The 21,881-nt window shown below is 35.6% G+C and overlaps 1 protein-coding gene and 2 long non-coding RNA genes across 3 annotated transcripts; all 3 read right to left on the bottom strand.

Annotated features, from left to right (window-relative positions):
* Positions 1-2,893: 2,893 nt before the first annotated feature.
* On the bottom strand, positions 2,894-5,277 carry LOC117635742. The gene is made up of 4 exons (XR_004586942.1): positions 5,196-5,277; positions 4,773-5,106; positions 4,393-4,461; positions 2,894-3,246 (listed from the first exon to the last, which is right to left on the bottom strand). It is a non-coding gene; the product is annotated as an uncharacterized LOC117635742 (long non-coding RNA).
* A 2,670-nt stretch (positions 5,278-7,947) lies between these two features.
* Positions 7,948-9,880, bottom strand: LOC117633533 (uncharacterized protein At3g28850). The gene has a single exon (XM_034367173.1). It carries the CDS (start codon positions 9,550-9,552, stop codon positions 8,290-8,292), a length of 1,263 nt encoding a protein of 420 aa, XP_034223064.1. The 5' UTR covers positions 9,553-9,880; the 3' UTR covers positions 7,948-8,289.
* Positions 9,881-14,240: 4,360 nt separating this feature from the next.
* LOC117634592 lies at positions 14,241-17,187 on the bottom strand. Its single transcript, XR_004586796.1, has 2 exons — positions 16,858-17,187; positions 14,241-14,483 (listed from the first exon to the last, which is right to left on the bottom strand). It is a non-coding gene; the product is annotated as an uncharacterized LOC117634592 (long non-coding RNA).
* Positions 17,188-21,881: the final 4,694 nt, after the last annotated feature.

Here is a 21,881-nt window from a genome sequence, read left to right as displayed (position 1 = left end):
TGATGTGGAAAAGAGTTCCATCTGGTAAGATTTCGTAACCCTTGGGATCTCAGAAAAATCTGATTATGTCGGCGGTTTTCTATATAAACCATCGTGGTTATTTCAATTCTTGTCATTAAGTAGATCTACCGACGTAGGATAAGAAAATCAAAGAAAAAAATTGTTAAAAAAAATTCTTATTAAGACGACGGTTTAAATTAAATGTACGACGTATAAAATGAATAAATACGACTTTAAATTTTATAGTACGATTTAAAGATAACGTCGTAGAACTATACGAGAATGACGTCGATATATTTATATTTTCCGTCGTTGTACATTAATTTAATACGGCTATATTTTGTATTTTAAAGCCGTGGATTTGTTTGTAATTATACGGCGTCTTATACGAAAACCTCGTCGTGTTATTTTATGAGTAAAAACGGCGGCTTTTATTGAAATCGTCGCCTTTACTTTCTACGTCGGTCGATTCATAACTTCTGCCGTTCTTTGTTGGCTTTGATTTTACTCTGCGGAAATCTGTTTCAAATAGACGCCGGTTGTTTAATTAGGTACGTCGTTGTTTTTGAACAGCCATTTGAATCTCCATTTTTAGTTGTCTAAGGTGGTATTACACGACGGTGTTGTTAGAACCGTCGTCTTTTTAAAAACCACGACGGTTTTCACTTAGACCGTCGTTGTTTTCTGGTCGTCTTTTTCACTTTTTGTAGTAGTGCCAATACCACTTTAATTGACGACACACAACAACATAAAACTAGTACATTGGGTGCAAAAACAAATAGTGTACCATGAAAGACCAAATGTATCACTCGGATTTGTTGGAAGGCAAACTGGTAGAGGCTACTTCTTTTCGCTCCCCTGTAGTACTAGTAACGCGCAACACCATAAAGCTAGTACATTGTGTGCATAAACAAGAAGTGTACTATGAAAGACCCAATATTGTATCACTTCTTTGGTTAGTTGGAACGCAATCGTATAACGCGGAGAAAGCGATAAGTTACTTATTTTTGCTCCCATGTACCATAAAATTAGTACATTGTGTGCAAAAACAGGTAGTGTAACATGAAATGAAAGACCAATGTATCACTCCTTGAGTGAGTTGGAAGGCGACATAGTAAGCATAGTGGAGAAAGCAATATATCATTTTTTGAAGAGCCATGTATCGCTTGCATGACCAAAAACATCATAAATCTAGTACACTATGTCGAAAAGCAGGTAATGCAAGCATGAAATAGCCAATGTAACTCCATGGACGAGTTCGAAGATAAAATCTTATACATGTTATAACTCAAGTGGAAATATACATCTAAGTGTTCTTTAATCTACGCTACTGCTTATTGGAGCATTGATATCAGGCCTGGTCTATAGCTTGTGTGGGCTGGACGATGACACAGGGCTCCCAAATATTTAGAGCCTCCAAATGTTTTTTTTTTCAGCCCACTTTTACAAGAAAAATCAGAATTTATATAGAAAGAGGCTTTTGGACAAAAGAAAATGGGCCTCCTTGTTCTCTCTCTCTCTCTCTCTCTCTCTCTCTCTCTCTCTCTCTCTCTAACTAAGATGTTGAATCTAGAAAAATCAGGTGAATCCTTAATTTTGAACTTTTTAACCTAATGTCAATGTTTGTATTTTAAATCCTGATCTTTGGATTTAACCCTTAAGTTTTTCTCTTAAAAATCCACCTTGAATGAGAAAATAATGTTGCTTTGTTCATAAATTTGTCAACAATGTTTTTGTTCTTTGAGAAAATCAGGGCCTTAACTTCACTCTCTAGACAGAGCTTCCAAAATCAATGGACCGACCGTGTGATTGATACGGTAGTAGAAAAATAGAAAAATCATACAATGGTACTCGATCATATGGTAGTATAAAGTTCAAGTTGAAGGGCATTTAATAAAAAATCATTCAACTGATCATGTCTATAAATTTTATGCTTTTCTCTTGAGTAAGTTTGATAAAATTGGATTTGGGGTTTTGGATAATAGAGCTCGTTGAACAATATCTGAAGGCGCTAATTGAAATAATACAGTGAGATAAAGACTGGTTTTTTATTGTAAAAATAGATAATGCATTTGTCTATGTACAGGTGCATATTCTTTTACACCTTTGTGTACATGGAACCCATTTGTGTAAATGCATATGGAAATTGTCTGTGGATGCATGTATCGAAGTTAACAAGCTTGAATGATATGGATAATGGACTGGTGATTGCCGAGGTCTGGTTCCATATGCTCTCTTTTTTGGAGAAGTACATGCAACTGCTGTATTCTTCTTCTTTTTGTTCATTTTTCCCGTCTCAAATATAGATATTTGTAGGTAAATTTCTCTCAGTAGCAATTGTAGGTTCTCGGACGGATGAAGACGAAAAGGCTGAACGATGCATATATCACTGAGTTTTAAGCTTTCATTACTTGTTCTAGCTGAGTAAATCTCTGTTAAATCAAAAGAGATCTACCGTCTGTTGCACAGGAGGTTTTGAGTCCTCTTGATCAAGCAGAAGAGTCGCACAAGTCCACGGGAGTTTGGCCACACTTCACGAAGATGTAGAATGAGTTCTGACAAAGGTGAATTCATTGAATATCATCAGTTGATGCACTATTGTTTTCTACTTGCCTCATCATCTCAGGTTTCTACTTGCCTGTTTTCTTTTCTTCATTACTTTCAAGCTGTCTGGTTTTAAGTTCTCTACTTGAGCAAATCCTCGGATATCTTGGCCTACTCGTAAGTTTGGTTCTAGTTCTCATCAACTATGTTGTGTTGAATTCTTCCTAGCTAGTGCCAAATTATGAAAAAAGTCAAATCTTGTTTGTACCAAAGAATCAAGGGATCTTCACTAATATACCCAAAATAGGAGCTGAAATTATAAAAAAAACCCCACATGAAAAACACTTCATAAACACACCCAAAATCCATTTATTAAATAACAAATTAGTGTTGAAGTTCCAATAAATTACAGCACTGCCACTATCAAGCCCAACAGAAAAAAAACTCAAAAAACACCCAAAACAAACATTTATTAAAAAGCCCAAACTTTTTTTTTTTTTTTGGGTTACAAAAAGTCCAAACATTTTATTACAACACAAAACTGTCTCGAAAACCGTAACTTCAAGCACGCATCTTCATTAAACCATCTCTGCAAAACGTCTCTTCATTTCACCGTCTTCATCATTTATGCAAACTAAAACTCCATAACTACCACCAAGCTTGATCTACTTTTAAAAACCAACACTACACACTAACCTCCACCTACAAAACAAAGACAAAATTTCAGAGAACAATTTCAACAAGAAAAGGCTTCAAAGGTAAGACATTTAAAAACCAAACCTTTATTGTAATATTGATTAATTGCTGTAAAGTTCCAGTCTATGGTAATAACAGTATTTTAGATTCAAATCCAAGACAAAATCTTGGAACTATATTCAATTTTCACTATTGGACTAGCTGCATATGACTATAAAATAGTCAGTTTTCAGCAACTCAAAAAAGAAAGAGATATTTAGTCAAATACAGATTCTTAACATTGCTGGTTTACTGTCATGTTGATTAATGGCTGTAAAGTTCTAGTATAAGGTAATAACACTACTAGTTTACTTTCATGTTGATTAATGGCTGTAAAGTTCTAGTATAGGGTAATAACACTGATTGTTTCCTCTAAAATCCTATTTCGAATGCATGTCTACCACCGTAAAGTTCTAGTATATGGTAATAACACTGTTTGTTTCCAATGAAATCCTGTTTTGAATGCATGTCTACCACTATAAAGTTTCAGTACAGGGTAATAACACTGCTTGTTTCCTATGAAATCCTATTTCTAAGGCATGTCTACCATTATAAAGTTCCAGTATAGGGTAATAACACTACTATATTCTTCTGAAATCCTATTTCTAATGCATGTCTACTCCTTGTAAAGTTCCAGTATAGGGTAATAACACTATTAGATTCCTCTGAAATCCTATTTCTAATGCATGTCTACCCCTTGTAAAGTTCCAGTATAGGGTAATAACACTACTAGATTCCTCTGAAATCCTATTTCTAATGCATGTCTAACTCTTGTAAAGTTCCAGTATAGGGTAATACCACTGCTTGATTCCTCTGAAATCCTATTTCTTATGCATGTCTACCCCTTGTGAAGTTCCAGTATATGGTAATAATTAACATTGCTAGTTTCATATAAAATCCTATTTCTAATGCATGTCTACCACTGTAAAGTTCCAGTATAAGGTAATAACACTGTTTGTTTCCTATGAAATCCTATTTCTAATGCATGTCTGTAAAGTTCCAATATAAGGTAATAACATTGCTACCTAATATTAAATTATAGTCGACTCAAAAACCAATAGTGCATAAACAGAAAAAACACGAATATACTCAGATTCAATTGAAAAAACATACCTCATGTGATAACCGAATCAAATATCACAAATTTGTAACCGCAGCTCAAACCAAAACACAAAAGCAAATCTACAACCAAACCGAATATGGAATCAATCCAAATTATAAACAAAAAGAAATTAAAATCACAATTTAAAACTCAAACGAATATCTAAATACAAATTAGAACGAAATCAGAAAATCCAATGGCTTATCTCCAAATCGACAATAACAAAAATAAACATATAAAATCAAGAAGAATTGGATCTACATTTCAAATATAAACTACAAAACTGCAAAATTATGAAATCTTAACCAGCAACTTAATTAATCGAACATGAAATCACCCAAATCAGCCTACAATAAAATCGAATATGAATTCAAATAAAAAAATCAAATACCTCAAAATCGAAGATTGCAGATCGAATAGGATTTTATACTGAGCCAAGTCACCAATGCACCATGAGCCATTTCATCCCCTGAATCCACCAAGTCATTGTCCATTTGCTCATGTTGCAAATCCTCCAAAATTTGCACAGATCCAGCATCTAATGGATTGCCATGCCAGTGCCAGTGCCTCTGACTTCAGCTTCTGTCGTGCCATTTGGACTAACATGATTGAAGGCAGAGGCTTCGTCAACTCCATCTTCCAAAGCATTACTGCTTGATGTTCCCTAAATTGAGATGGCTGCAAAGTTTTGATCCACGGGCTTGGAAAAGGGTCTCCTAGTTTTCCTATATCCAAAAGATCATAATCATATGACTTCATCATTCTTATTCTTTTTTAGAGAGAGAGAGAGAGAGAGAGAGAGAGAGAGAGTTACTTGAGAACAGAGCTTATGATTTCATTGTCAAAACTGAGGTGGAAGAACAAAACTAAAAATTGGGGTTGAAGATGAAGATGAGAGACTGGAGGTCGTGAGTTCTGATCTAGTGTTTATTAGGAATTCCAATTTTATGTTAAAAGGGTAATAAAGGTATTTCATCTTAATAATTAAATTAAAAAAATATACAGCTGTTGATTTTTGGGTTTATTTTGGGTGTGTTTATATACATTAAATAGTATAGGGTATTTTTATAGTTTTATGTCTAGAAATGGGTATTTAACTAATTTTCTAAAGAATCAAATCCCCTCCCCCACTACAAGAAAAGGATAAGTGAAGATCAATCTTTGGTTTAGTAAAAATACGGATGTCCCTCCTTTATTTTAGAAACTTTTATTTTTATACATTGGCGGGTTATTTAGAAATTTTTAATATCTACCCCTTTCAAGCGACTCTTAAAGGATTTGTCACTCATTTCCATATTCTTCTCAATTCATTTATTCTGTGTTTGTGTAATTAATAAGTTTGAGACTTATTAAAACCTAAATTTCTGAGCTTATCATGCTGCCATCATTCCAATGTGACTTAAATCATTAAGCTGTAAGTTTTATTATTGTATAAAAAGACATAAAAGTTCATCCAACTTAATACTTAACCCTATTACATCTATGCACACACCCCCACACACCCCACCACTCTTCATATTAAGTTTTAGAAAAATACAAACTCTTCTACATCGTATTGCCAGAGACGTAGAATATTGATGAGCATGCCTCTTTAAAATCTGCATGGGAGCTAATGGAAAGACTTGTTGATTCTTTGGTTGTAATGAGCTTATTCTCTTCCCTTTGTTGATTGCTTTTGTTTTGTTTTGTTTTTAATACCTAATGTTTTGGTAAAGCTGTTCTCTTTCTCTAGAAAATATTAAATTTCAAATTTGGGTTTGTTTGTGTTTTTTTTTCTGCTGGGAACAGTAATATTATTATCACTTCTAGAATTCCAGTATGCATCTAAAATCATAATCCTGCTGCTGCTACTTCAATTGTTGGGTTATTTTTCTTGTTGCTTTTCCACTCTGATAAAAGCTTCAACGTATTCTCCATTGATAGCTGATCAAATGGCCTACTCCTAGTGCAAAGTGTAGTAACCTCAAGTACCAGTTTTATCTCCTCTCGCACCGAAACGTTTGTACCAACTTCATTCTGATTGTAAATTTATCTCATAACAACTTCCCTTGACTTGCTCTGTATGCTTGCTCCTAAATTCGTCAACCTGCCATTGCTTAAAATTTCCAACATGATCTCCCCAAAGCTGTATACATTCCTCCTCTAAGGGTAGTTTGTGGGGTTCAAATAGAAAATTTCTTTTCTTTTTTATTTTTTCAGCTTGGGGTGTATTTAAGAGTAGTTTGGGAAGATAGTGGGGTTTTCTTAGAAATTGTGAAATTTTAAAATAAAAATTGGGGTGAACTTAGAACATGGGATGAACTAAGAGAAGTGTGGGGTTTAAATAGAAAATCTCGATGGAGTTTTCATTGACGAATGCTTTAAAGGGAGATTCACTATTATACCAAATATAGGGGCCCAAATTATAAAAATACCATATATGAAATGGACTTTATAAACACACCCAAAGTCCATTTACAACATAACAAAGAGGCTTTTAACTTTTTGTAAATTACAAAACTGCCATCGATTTCTTAAAACAAGCCCAACCACAAAAGCTCATAAAGAAACCCCAAAACACTCAATAGGGCATCATAGTGATTTAATAATCAAAATTAAGTTAAACAGAGCCAGTTGTTATTTTTTGGTTTTTTTTTATAGTTTGTTTATAGAAATTAAATTGTGTAGGATTTATTTATATTTTTTGTGCTAAGAACGGGTATATGACTAAATATCTCTGCTTTGTAAATAGGGTTGTGAACTCATATATAGCTTTGATTATGTGTATCATCTTTTTGATTGCTTCTTTCTTTGTGCAGTATAGTGAAACAGGCTCTAAGATTTTCCTCATTAATTGCTTGCGTGCCATTGATTGGGCATGAGGTTGCAGCTGAATACGTGAATAATCTCGGGACGATGATAGATGCAGGTTTCCATTGACGGATGCTTTAAAAAGGACTAAACTTGTGCAGATGCAGGTTTCAAAGTTGCGTATGAAGCTTGTATCCAAGTGGCTAGATCCTTGGCTGAAGCATATGACTTTTACATACCAGGTAATTATGGACCCCAAGAAAAGACCAGATAAGGATCATTTTAGGAATATGAAGCACTAATGTCTTCTTCTCCCTTCTTCCTCCTGTCGTCTTTTAGTTTTCTAGATTCTTTTTTTCTTCATTAAACCAATTGTCAAACTGTTATTTGAAGCTGATATATAATGTGCATACTTGTCAAAACAAGATTAATTTGGAAGAACATTGATACACACTGGGCAACAACAAGTAACTTGATCAAATAGCAGATACCATGTAGCTTTTGTAGTTTACACCTGAAGTCCACATAGTTGAAGGTGTTTATTCATATCATTTTATAAACCATACTGCTCAAGGAATCCACAAGAAGAACCATGTGAAAAATTGAAAGAGATATCAAAACTAAAAGAATTCAGCTTTAGAAGCATTGCAAACTGTGACTGTGTTACAGAGAAGTTTTAGTGCTATGATGCAAAAACTTATTGTCCATTCAAATACTGACCAACTGCCATACATACATGCAAAAACTTCACGAATTCAGGAAATAGATAGTTGGAATATCATGAAAATGTTGAAGTTATTGCATATTGTTCAAGAAGAAAATGAACATAGGAACCAAAATCCTAATAATATAGATCGACCAATAGAAACAAACTTCAAACAAAATCCTCTAGACACATAAGAATATGTGACATTTCTAACGGTAGCTGCAGCAGAAATGGCGTGGTATATAATTTATTATGACATAAATGTTCTGCTGCTAGATAGACATGTTGTGTTGTCAGATTGCCGATCTGAATAATCGACCATGTCTGGATACATCGTCGTGATTGAGTCTGTGAACACAACATATCTAGCAAAAGAAAATTAGCTGCAAGCATCATCAGTTGGCATACACATTCACAAGCAGCAACCAGGGCACCTAATCAATCCGTTCTCGTTGCAATCGTGGCACTTCCTCAGTTCCCCTTCATCCTCATCAAACAGCTTTCGGCTTCCATTACAAGTTGGGCACGGTGTAAACCTTGCATCCCCACATCCCTCACAAACAAACCCAGCATCCCTCACTCGAAAGCCTCTCAAAAGCTTTCCCAATTCTCCATCCTCGTTGAGCTGCTTTACTTCCTCTGCTCCTCCCACATACTTGCCTCTAACAAACACTTGTGGCAGACTCACTGCTTTGCCTCCAAAAGCATTTTGCAATTCCTTCCTGTACTCAGAGTCCATTGAAATGTCCCTCTCATCTACTGCCACTCTAAATCCCCTAAATATCATCCTAACCGCGCAACAATCCTCGTAAGTCTTTCGAATTCCTCTCAAACTGGTGAAGTAGACCACTATTTTATCTTCAGTACCCGGAAGATGAAAACAAGCATTTGAAACTGAGGAATACGAAGGGGTACTACAAGTCAATGATCTTGCAACTTTGCCATTGTTGTTGTAGCCCAATTGTCTAGAAGACAATGCTCTTCTATAAGTTAAGACCACATTGGGGTCCATCTTCGACAACAAAGACTCCTCCGATAAATGCTTCCACAGAGGCTTCGAAGAAGACGAGGAAGAGGATGAGGTAGGCATTGAGTCCTCCGCCTTTATTACTGAAGATCTCACTGATTTGAAAGAATCAAACGGTTTCTTCACAGACCCATCAAAGCCTGAGTACCTGCAAGAACTGGCTTTGTTGGAAAACCCAATTGTGTGGTCAAAAATGGAGGAAATGGGCTGTTCTTCAGAGAAATGAGAATGGAAATCAGAGTCATTGAGGCCATCCATGAGTTCCCAAGTGTTGATGACAGAGTCAGGGGAAGATGATGAGCGTTTTGGGGGGTAGGATTGATCAGGAGAATCCTGACCGTTCAGATTGAGGGTCTTGGGGGATGTGGGGTCAATGTGGAGGGAGCCATAGGTAGTGGAGGTGAGAGAAACAAGGTGATGAGTGTCGCCTTTTCTGAGAGGTGGGTGATGAACAAGAGGGGCTGAGATGGAGAGAGCTCTGGGAAATGAGGCTGGTGGTGGTAATGGTGGTGAGGAATTGGAAGAGTTTGAGGCAGATGAAGAGTTTGGGGTTGAAGAAGTAAGAGCAGTGGAAGAGGAGGGTTGTGAAGGTTGTTGTTCTTGGTTTTTGGTGAGAAGGGTGAGAGGTCTTGAAGAAGAGCAGCCCATGAATGAAATCAAAAAAGGATTGAAAATTGTGAAATGAAGTGATTTGGGTTTTGGAATAATGCTCTCTCTCTCTCTCTCTCTCTCTCTCTCTCTCTCTCTCTCTCTCTCTCTATCCACACACAGAAAGAGACTTTTTGGGTTGGCTTGTGTCTTGTTTATTTGGGAGGCTTCTCTGAGGGAATGTGATTGCTTCTAGAGAGAGAGAGGAGGATTGTGGAGGTGGGTTTGGAAGCTTTTGGAGGATTGTGTAGATGAAAAGGAAGAGAGAGAGAATGTTGGGTGAGGAAGAGCTTTCAAGAAGGAGGGTTTGGGTGGGAAAGGGGAAGATGAAGAAATGAATGAGACATTGAGGAGAGCTGTAGATGAGCAGAAAACGCGGTTAGGCTTAGGAGTCTCTTTTTGAATAATTATTGATTGATAATTATCTGGTAATTATTCTTTTTAAGGGCAGTCCTAGTTCTACTAAATTTGGAATCGTTTGAGGTGTGTGTTTCACGACATCATTAAATTTGTAGGGTTTCAAGGTTCATTTGGCAGTAAAAATCTCTCTCCTGATTGGATTTTATTTGTCAACCAGTTTCTGCTTTGAAAAGAGTACGGTAAACGTGTCAATCCCAAAATTTGTGCAAAATTACCATTTCCATTTTTCTTTTTCTTTTTTGGTCTAACCATTTCCATTTTTCTAAATAGGGTGGATTTGCTGTTTTCTATTATCATTTGAATTAATTATTTTCTTTTTGCTCATATTTTATCTTATTATTGAGGTTATTCGTTTAAGAAAATTCATTATAAATAAATAAAAAAGCTTTTACCTAATTTTGCTTATCTTTTTATTCTTTTTCTTCTTATATTCAAGCGATATTGTTTTAAATAGGAAAGTCATTTCCTTAAGCGATAAATGGGAACAACATCATTAACTAGGATAGGAATTTATTCAAAGGCGAACGAAAATGGTAGGATATCAGTACTTTATAACTTATAGTTGGGTCAATAGAGATACTTATGGCTGGCTAGTGCAGGCAAGGGGTGTAGGGGATTATGTGGCAGCTTGGCCTTAATGATGGAGGTTGTGGCTATAAGATAAGTTTGGCTTGCTTGCCTCAAGTGTTCAACTATTGTGTGTGGAAGTTGAATCTGACTCGGTGCAAATGATTCAAATGCTCAGAGGTGAGCGTCACTTAGATGTTGTTGTGGAAGCTATTGTATTTTACATTAAGATGCTTGCTGATAAGCTCCACATGTCGTTTTTATAGCTACTCCCCCATCAGTGTAATAAGGCAGCACATGAGGTTGTAGCCTTTGTGTCTAGAGTAGGAGGTAACTACATCTGGAACCAAGTGTGGCCTGAGTGGACTTTTTATATTTTGGCTAGTGATGTAAATCTTTCTATTCCTCTTTAATAAAACTCTCTTTGTTTAGAAGGAAAAAAACAACTTTATAACTTAATCTTTCTAATCCCCACAAAATGACAAAATCCTTTAATTTTACATTCATTTCTTATTTCACACATACATCCGTGAGTTATCCAATCTAATTCAATATTGGGTACCAAACACGACCTAAGTTTCATATACAAAAGAGAAAAACGAGTAAGTTCATGTATTACTCTCGACACTGGCGGACCCAAAATTTTTTTAGCGGAGGTGCAATATTAACTAAGTATGAAAAATGGTTTTTCGGAATAATCATTTTCTCAAGATAATTTTTGGCGGCTTTTATTCCTTATACATCAAATAAGAAAACTTGATTTTATGAGATTTTAGTATGAAGTATATATTGACTTAATGAGCCATCATTTTTAGCCTAAATCGTATTTTGCACTAAAACCGAATTTTCATATTTTGATTTGGTGGGAATTTGATTTTCTAGTATTTTTATTTGAATCCAAATGGGGGGTACTTCCTTATTTACATTGTAAACTTAAGTAAATGGAGTAATATAAAAATAAATAAAAGTAAAAGGACAAAGACATTTACTTAAATGTTGAAAATGGAAATAAGGTAATTTGTACACCAGTTGAGCAAATAGGCCATTTGAAGCACCTACAATGATTTTTCCGGCGAGAAGAAGTGCAGCTGCAACTCCTTGAGCCTTAATAGGTCCGCCCCTGGCTCTCGACTCATTAATGTGGCCAAGTCGGCACACACAATAAGTGATCATAGGGCCTTGTAACAATGTGTAGATGTCACTAGATCAAATTAATATTGATCCTTCAACAGTAATTCTATTATTTAACTTTTAAACCATTTCCCCCTTATTTTGCTAATAATCCACCAGAGCTACAAGCCCAACGATCCCATACCACATGAAAACTATATTTTCAGTTATACTTCCAAAAAGTAAAACGAGAAATAAAATGAAAAAGACACGTCCTAGTTAGTTGATGAATTCGTAGTTTATTCTCAAATCAAATGCATTCAATGCAAGCAGAAAACTTGAATTGAAAGCACATTCCCTTCCACATTTATATTTTAGTTTGGTTATTGGATGTAGGTAGATTTAGTTTGTTAAACTATATGTTATTTAAGTGTGTATCTTGTTGTAGGTCGATCGACCAACTTAGGAGCACTATTATTTAACAAAATAATCACCCAAATTGAATGGCCTGAACCACCCCACCAATTATTTAAACCAATTGAAAAATATAAATAATTGTAGATACAAGAATGAGAAGAATTGACAAACGGATCATGGTCATGGGGTCATGGCCATGGCCATGCTTGTTTCTTTGGCTTGAAATAATTAAAGATGGAAAATATTTTCCTCCTTTTTTGAAAGTAGGAACTTCTACTTAATCACAGTTTAACATGTGTGTAGAGATTTTTTTTTTTTTTTTTTCCGGTGAATAATTTTTATATGTGTTAAACTATGATTTGCATAAATTAAGATTGCCGCCTTTCATGAAAGGAGAGAAGCAGTGTCCATTAGATGCCATTTTTAATTTTCTGTTGAAAGGTGTAGACTGTGCAGGACATTCTTATCACTCTGTTTCTTAATACCTACACTCAAACCCCTCATATATGATACATCCATTTGTTGTAATTGATAATTGTTCTGGTTTTTAGCATTTGTTTGTCAAATTAATTTCTATGTAGTTAATTTATATCTGTAATTATATTCTATGTATGCCCACAAAATATATTTTCTTCAAGTTCCCATGATCCTGGAAGAAAATGTATTTTGTACCTCATGCCCATGAAGCTCTAGGGCTAACTTGTAGCAACATCAATTATGCAAATTGAACATGGGTTGGTGAACCCTTCAATAATTTGTGAATTTATATGAATGCCAAATTTGTTGAGTTCTTGAAAAAGCCAATATGCCTGCCTCTGGCAATAATTTGAGCAACGCTGAATGGCAGCCAAAGGGTGAAAATCTACCAAGCAATCAAAAGGTGAAGATTCAAATGCTACAAATTGAGCATGGGTTTGTTTAACTTTGGAAATATCTGCTATCTGTTCTACCTGGAAGAGGGCTGAGGAATTTAATAATGAATCAAGTAAATGACAGTTTCCATCAATTTAGAAGCAGATTGAAATGGACATATGATAAATGTGCAGGACCACCATTCACAAATCCAGGACTAATTCCACCCAGGCAAGACCCCAACTCCATTGTTCCCATGTGGGTTGGGCTGCCAAGGTCATTGTCTTCCTAACTTTATTGGTATGTTCTGCCTTATCTAATTCCAAGGCATGGAGCGTATACAGCCTGAGAGAAATCAGAAGCAAAGCCATTTCACAAATTGTGTAACAAGGTTGGTTTGTTTTGCATGAACACCCCTACCAAACTAACCTAAGATGTCCTTGCCACCATTTTCTATTATGTTTATTTAAGTTACACATGCAACCTTTAAAATCCTTAATTATAAATTTGAGTTTCATGAGACTCTTCTCATTTTATTGAGTGTGTGACATACATATGAACAAAAAGAAATGCAGATCTGCCCTTCTCTACATACATCCTCCGTTCAAGAAACTAGAATATATCTACTAGTCCTACACAGAACATCAAAGAATTACTGATGGCATCATAAGTTACTGATGGGGTTTGGGGAAAATGAAAATAAATGAACGCATCGACACCGAAATACTTACTATAACTCAGCACTGCTACGCGGCATGAGCAACCCCACACAAAGTTTTTTGGTCCAAAACAGGCAGAGTCTGAACTCGCTCTAAGTTGCAAGTTTTGTAACTAGCAACCAGTACCTTGGGTGGGGGACTCATCATCACATAAGGGGTGATAATCAAATCAGATCGTATCAAACGAATTGTAAACTAAGATTAAGATCTCCTAGTTTCTAAACCTGTACCAAACTTAGATTAGATAGGTCAAGCCACATGAGGAAGACAAGGAAGGACCACTTCGAGTGCAAGTATAAACTGTAAAGTGCAGAAAATTTCACTTTATATTCACCATCAACCTAAATTTAAAAATAAAATAAATCAAGTAGGCCCCATAGTTTCCCAGTATTTCATTTTTTGACTTCCAAGCATCCAAATAGTATGATTTTTTGGCAAAAATACCTCCCAGAAATTGTTGAATAGCTACCAAATTTGCATAGCACCATTGTTTGAACTCAGGAAATTTGCTATACAAAGCAGCCCACCAGGAAAACTTGGTTTTAAAGTCAGACAACCAAACTTTTTAAGCAATGTTCCAACCAAAACTGAGAAAAATACAAGTTTCCAGCACAAGGAAAATCCCAACTATGATTTTGTATTTAATATGAAACTGAAAATGTGAAAAATATAGCTTTCCAGTACAAAGAAAATCCCAACTATGATTTTGTATTTACTATGAAACAACATATCACAAATCCATTGAAAGATCTACTCACAGCATTCACAAAATAAAATTAAATGCTGCTTTGGATCTCCAGGTCATGCATCCACCATCCCTTCATCTTATCCATGACCTCCAATCAGCTGCAGATGTACAGGAAAAAAAGAGTTGATGTTGCACAGAATTGACAGATAAAATGACCCAGTTACAACATGGAGAATTTGACTGTATACTTTTAGGAAAGCAAAGGAAAATAATTGAAATTTGTTAATGAAGTAACTAAATATATGAATTAATTACTGCAACAAACAATGGAGATAAGGGAAATCCTGCGGGGGAGCATGGTAGCGACAAGACAAGGGCATATTTTGTATTTTATCAATTTTAGAGGACTTGGTATTATGGTAAAATTGTATGGGGCTTGGTGCTTGGGCAGACAGAGGTCTAGAAGCAAAAGCACATGGCTCAGATTCAAGGGGTTAAAAGTGCAGATATTGATTTGAAGTTGCAAGAAGAAAATTTTAAAAATCTACAGTATGCTCGATAACGGAAACACTGCAACAATTACATTTTTAACTTAACTTGCCGGAGAAACAGAAAAACCAAAAACAACCAATTATGAATGCCCCATCTCATTCAAAAAACAATTATCACTTTAGATCCTGAGCACCTTGGATTCTGATTTCATGAAAGATGAAAACAAACAATCAAAAACACGCCCAATCTTTGCTACACTAAATTGACTTAATGATGACATCAAAATATTCAGAGCAGGAACATCTTAAAGACAGATCATTAGCAGAAGAGAACCAATTCATCCCAAAATAAAAGGCATGCCCAGCACAAGAATGGACTTAAGGGGACTGTCCTAAATACTAAGCCCTTATCAACCATGTCCAAAATCTTCAGCAGAGCCTGACTTGTACTTAGTTCTGAGGATCCTCTTGCAATTAATTTTTTGAAAAAGTATTTAACTTCAATAATAGCAATGAGTTTGCCACAATCATTGCAGTCATCCTTTGAAGTGGTAGCAAAATAGTAAAGTTCCAAAGAAAAAGGCAAATTGCCAAAAGGTAGATGGGATTCAAATGAGTTTGCTAATGTACACATAATTGATGGTTACCTAATTGTGACTTATCATTACCCTGGGTGAATAACAAACTGTTTTGTTTATTGTGACACACTAAACAGAAGAAATCATGGCCAGTGACAATCTCGAATTGAATGGTACCCAGGTACTTTGGATTTCTTTCAAAACTTTGCCTGCTTTCTGAAGAGATCATGTTTGCAGGAAATGTCAACAGAACTTTTACAATTCTACATATCTCCAATAGTAAAACAATATTGTCGGTCAATATTAATGAACTTTCTCAGACACATAGAACTCCCTTAGTAACCTAAAAGACTACAGGAAACTCACACACACACACACCAAAACAAAAACAAAGCAATATGAACATATTTCCGGAATTGAGCTTGATTTCGAAGCTGGGCCTCACTACTGCACCTTGTATGCCATTTTTTATAGTTCAGTCTTACCTTTGAGTAAACTTAATCTTAACAACCAAGTGTACCTTGTTATTTCCTGATTCACATGACATTGGCTGTTGCTCACAGGCCTTAATAAATTCGCCAACAACATGCTTGCTATGAAATAGCTTATAACCTCCAATTAGAATTAGGAGTACTAGAGCCTACACAAGTTGACGTAAGTTTTATTATGAATCATAATCAATGGAGAACCAGTAATCTCACAAGTTACTAAGATTTCTAATAATGCAATTCTAACAAGATGTGTGATGTTTAAAAATCTAGGTATCATATCTTTCTTCTCTAACCAAAATTCTACCTTGGTACCCAATTCAATCCACACAAAATAGGATGTTCAGCAACCATGTTCAGTTAATAGAACCCAAATTCCATCCTTCCATCAACAAACAATCCAATCAACTCCAACTTGCCTAGGTACTATTCTTGTTTACAGTTCCCAGCATTCCAGACATCCATGACTTTTGATCATTTGTTGCTTGGCTTAATAGTTATTATCCAAGACACACCATTCCTCTTACACCTTTTTAAAACCCTGAAACCATACATCTTCTCCCCATCAAGCCCGAACCGGATCATATGGTGGATTGGCTCAAACGGGGATAAGCATGAGTTCTTGCTTAGAGTGGTTTCTCTAGTAGAGACAATTAGTGATGTAACCCCTATTACAATTCAATATATGGATTATAGGAAATATCAATTGGCTAAGTTTGGTTTATAGGTTTCTAATCTCCGTTCAGAAAATCCTTTGTATTTTTGTTTATGTTGCATTCTTATTTAATCATTAACAAGCGATTAAACATAATCCAACAAACCCATCACGGGAAACAACCAGACAAACCTTCACACACACAAATACACTGCTATCTCAGATGGGTTGATTAGAAATCTACCAAAGCTATAACAAACAAAGAAATTTACAGAGACGAATAGATATGAGACAAATAAAGAGTAGACTCTAAAACAAACCAGAGCTTTGGACTGGTGAATTTGGCAGTAGAATCAGCCAACATGAAAAGCGCCAATATCTCCAGTTCTGATGGAACCAGCAACCTCATCAGCAACAGTCAAGCAAGACGAAACCCACCCGGTCACAGCCAACCACACCATCTTTGCCATCCAAAAGGTCATGGCCCATGGCATTGCCATTGTTTGGCTCCTTGAACTGGCTCCTTTCCTCAAGACTCAAAATTGTTTTGCAAGTTAAAACCCCATTTGAGAGAATCAAACTCAGCCCCCTTTCGGGGGAAAATAAATCACCAAAAATCAGAGACTGTAAAGTCAAATGAAATGAAAAATAGTTCATAACGAGGATTTCTTTTGAGTTTTTCTATTTAAACCCCCACACTTTTTGTTTTTGTTAACTTTAATACTTAAAAGAATTTTTCTATTTAAACCCCGTATTTTTTTTTGTTCATTTCAATACTTAAATTATTAAGAAATTAATTTATTATTATGTAAAAAGACAAAAAAATCAACTAACTTAATATTTAACCTTAATGTACACTCCACTGGGAACAAGTTCAAGTGCATGGCTCAGTATCCCACAGCCCACCACCCCTCCTAATCGCCTAAATTTGTCTTTAGCTGCTGAAACTTTATCATCGTCATCATCATTGTTACCCCTATGCATATCCACGATGATGCTACTGAAACTCGTGGACTCCGATTTCTGAGAACCATGGTAGTGCTCAAGCCATTGGAACCTAGGGATTGTGCGAAACGACGTCGTCACGTAGTCCTTGACGATTCTCTTCTTTCTCAACATTGCTCTCGAAGCCATTTCCCAATTTCACTTTCAGGTCTCCTTGCAAATTCGCCAATGACCATTGAAACACGTAATCAACTGCAATAAATAAAGAAACAATGCTACAATGCGGCAAGAGGCTCGGGGCATTTTGTGTTCTCAAGAAAACACTAGATTGAAATTGAAATGATTTCGAAGAAGAACATCAAATTGAAACTCTTTTTCTCTGACCAAAGAGAAAAAAGGACCCCTTCCTACTGTCATGTTTTTTTTTTTTTTTTTAAGAGATAAAAAGGATTTCTTTTAACTACATAAAACCCAAAATTATTATACATTTTAACCTTCTTTGTTAAAAAACAGTTAGTAAATCTGTTAAATGTTTATATGACAATGGTGAATTTCTATCAAGTTTCAATATGTAATTTCTTTAAAAAAAATAAAAAACAAAAAAACAAGTGTAATTTCTTCTCATTCCCATATACCTCCAAGTTGATTTCAGAGTGCCTTTACATCCATATGATTGCCGCAACATGATAATTCGAAACAAAACAATCATGTGACTGCAATGACTTTTCTTTTGTTGTGCCATTTGGTTCTTAGGTTTTTATCATGTGTCCACTTTGATCATTTCAATTAGGGGTGGGCATGGTACGATACGGTACGGTATTGAGCTCGTACCGCTATCGATACCTGAAATTAAAACCGGTATGGTACGAAATGAGATTATCGTTTGCCAAAGTTGGTACTGTACCATATCATGCCAAATCAGTATCGGTGTGAAACGGTACCATATCATGCCAAATCAGTATCGGTGTGAAACGGTACCATTTCGGTACCAAAATGACACAACTCAAAAATCAACCAATTCAATATTCAACAGATTCATTCACCAAAATAAGTGATGTCTAAGTCATAGATTCAAAGATTCAACAGATTCAATATCCAAATCCTAATCAACCAAATCAATATCCAGAGTTCTAAGGAAGCTGCTTGCTTGAGGCTTACCTTACTACAGAGAAGAAACACAACACAAGGCATGCACTTTGGTCTTTGTGGTTGTAGTACCTACCTAATATATACGTATATTATATATATATGTGTGTGTGTGTGTGTAGTAGCTAGCAGACATGGACGATGGTGTTGTCAACTAGAATAGGTGAATCTTTGTCTACCTTCTGACTGGGGGGTTTTGAAGAGCGTTGAGGTTAGATCGTTGGTGAATGTTATTTGATTTAAAGAAGTGGGTTTTGGGTAGATGGATTTTAATGTTGTTGGTTGGATTTCATTCTGGGATTTGGAAAAGGTGAATGTTGTTAGGGTTTTCATGCAGATAAACAACAAGGGGAGAGATAGATAGATTTGGCTAGGTGGGTTTGGGTGAGGTTTTGAATTGTATCTGTTGCATTTGAGGATTGTTTTTTTTATTACTTATCAAGGAAATCTCAATCTAAGACACTACACTACTCTACAACAACAGCAACCAAACAAAGAACAAGAAGGAGAGAGAGAGAGAGAGAGAGAGAGAGAGAGAGAGAGAGAGAGAGAGAGAGAGAGAGTGAGTGAAAAAGTTATACTTCAGGTATTCAGTATGGTACAGTATTAACTAGTACCGCTACCATACCATACTCCCTTGATACGGTACGGTATTGTACCGAATATCTCCTCATCCCAAATGAAACGGTATGAAACTGGTTTGGTACGGTAAGGTTAGTGTATGATTTCGGTATTTCGACTTTAGATGCCCAGCCCTAGTTTCAATAGTTGTTTTTAAAGGAACAAACATGATGCACTACCTCTTAGACTACGCGCACAAAGTTAAATATTTTTTTAAGCAACAAATGCAATCCATTACCTCATTGACTATGTGTAACTCTAGCTATTGATTTTATTATTTTCTTAGGAACAAATGTAATGCATTACCTTCTATTGAGGGATTCCTCAAATAATTTTGTTTGAGGCCCTTTAAGGTCCATAACAAATTTTTTTTCAACAATCCAAATCGTCTATATTTCATTTCTTCATTCATAGATCATCCTTGCAAAAAATCATGCAAATTGAATTTATTAAGACATCTGATTGGGACCAACAAAATAGAAGAATATGGCACTTAAAGAAAAGACTATAATAACAACCATCTAATTGAGTGGTCAAATGGTTTCATATTTAAATGATTTTTTGCAGAGATGATCTTTGAGGAAATATCTAAAAAGTAGACGTTCGGATTATTGAAATACAATGGGTGGTGGGCTCTACAAGAGTATCCCTCAAATATGCTTATTTAAGGAATCCCTCAACTGGAGAGAGAGAGAGAGAGAGAGAGAGAGAGAGAGAACTATCACATTAGCTCCATCAACTATTCATAGAGCTACAAAAATTTAAATTAACTAAAGCTTTTAGTTTGGTAGAACTTCTCTTTCCAATGTTAAAAGAGTTCCCAAATTCAAAACTCCCCCTTCCTCTATTAGTAATATAAAAAAAAATTTGAATTTATTTTCTTTTATGTGTGTGTGTATACATGTATATATATTAAACCAATTGCCCTTTCTTGGACAAATTGGCCAAAATTTGCATTATTTTAGAAAAAGAAAAAATACAAATTCCAAAATTATTTAGAGCTTCTAATACTTTATAACATGTATACTAGTTGAATCAAAGATCAATCGTATGAAATGTTTTTCCCGAGAGCATTAATTCCTTGAGTCTCATATTTGCTAAAATATGAAACATAATATGAGAATATTTGTTTGTGGGAATTTTTTGTATATTCTTCTCCTTGTAGGAGGTCATATTTATATTACAATGGAGCCTTAGCGCCCAAGTAAATAATAAATTCTTATTTCTATTTACAGTAGGAAATCAGGAATTAAAGTAAATCAAATATAATTATAATGGGAATCCTTGGTGTGTAAGGAAAGAAAGTCAATGGTTTACAAGTCACGCAAACACTCTCCCTCACGTTGGTGCATAGATGTTGCCAATGCCCAACTGGTCAGTGAATTGTGGAATGTCCTACTGGAAATTGCCTTTGTCAAAATATATGCCAATTGATCCTCGGACTTTACGAAAGGAAACTGAATCACTTTAGCTTCGAGCTTCTATTTGATATAGCGTCGATCTACCTCAACATGTTTGGTGCGATCATGTTGAATTGGATTTTGTGCAACAGTTATTGCAGCCTTGTTGTCATAAAAGAGATTCATTACAGATGTAGGTCTATACCCAAGTTCAGTAAGCAACCTCTTTAATCAAATGAGTTCACAGATTCCTTTGGTCATACCTCTGAACTCGGCTTCTACACTGGATAAGGCAACCACCTTTTGTTTCTCACTCCTTCATGTAACCACATTAACTCCCACGATTGTGAAGTAATTAGATGTGGATTTCCTATCCATTATACTTCCTGCCCAATCTGCATCTGTGTAACCATCAATATTCAGATGACCATGTTTTGAGAACATAAGTCCTTTTCTAGGTGCAGACTTCAAATATCTAAGTATTCGAAGAACTGCATTCATGTGGTCTTCACTTAGAGAATGCATAAATTAACTGACAACACTCACGGCATAAGCTATGTCTGGCCGAGTATGAGACAAGTAGATCAATCTTCCCACTAACCTTTGGTATCTTTCTTTGTTAGTTGGAACTTGATCCGAGTATTCTCCAAGATGATGATTTTGAACAATAGAAGTGTCTACGGGTTTGTAATTTAGCATTCATGTATCTGTCAATAAGTCCAAGACATATTTCCTTTGAGAGAGAAATATGCCTTATTGTGATTGGGCCACCTCAATCCCCAAGAAATATTTGAGTCCACCTAGATTCTTCATCTCTAATTCAGTAGCCAAATAGTCTTGTAGTTGAGATATTTCATGTTTATCATTCCCAGTAATAATCATGTCGTCAAGATAGATTAGTAAAGTTGTTACCTTCCCTTTCTGATGTTTCAAGAACAGAGTATGATATGAGTTACTCTATCTGAAACCATTGTTCTTCATTGCTATAGTGAACCGCCCAAACCATGCATGTGGTGACTGTTTCAGTCCATACAACCCCTTTCGTAATTTGCATACTGTTCCAGTCTGAGTATCATTATATCGAAGAAGACTGTCCATAAACACCTCCTCTATGAGCTCTCCATGTAGGAAAGCATTCTTTACATCAAACTGGTGTAATGGCCAATCCAAATTAGCTGCCAGGAACAGTAAGACTTTGACTGTGTTCAATTTTGCAACTAGTGCAAAGGTTT

This window comes from Prunus dulcis, chromosome 7, assembly GCF_902201215.1.
Source record: "Prunus dulcis chromosome 7, ALMONDv2, whole genome shotgun sequence".
Lineage (NCBI taxonomy): Eukaryota > Viridiplantae > Streptophyta > Magnoliopsida > Rosales > Rosaceae > Prunus > Prunus dulcis.
The sequence above is the reverse complement of the archived record's forward strand: the minus strand, read 5'-3'. Positions and strand labels throughout refer to the sequence as shown.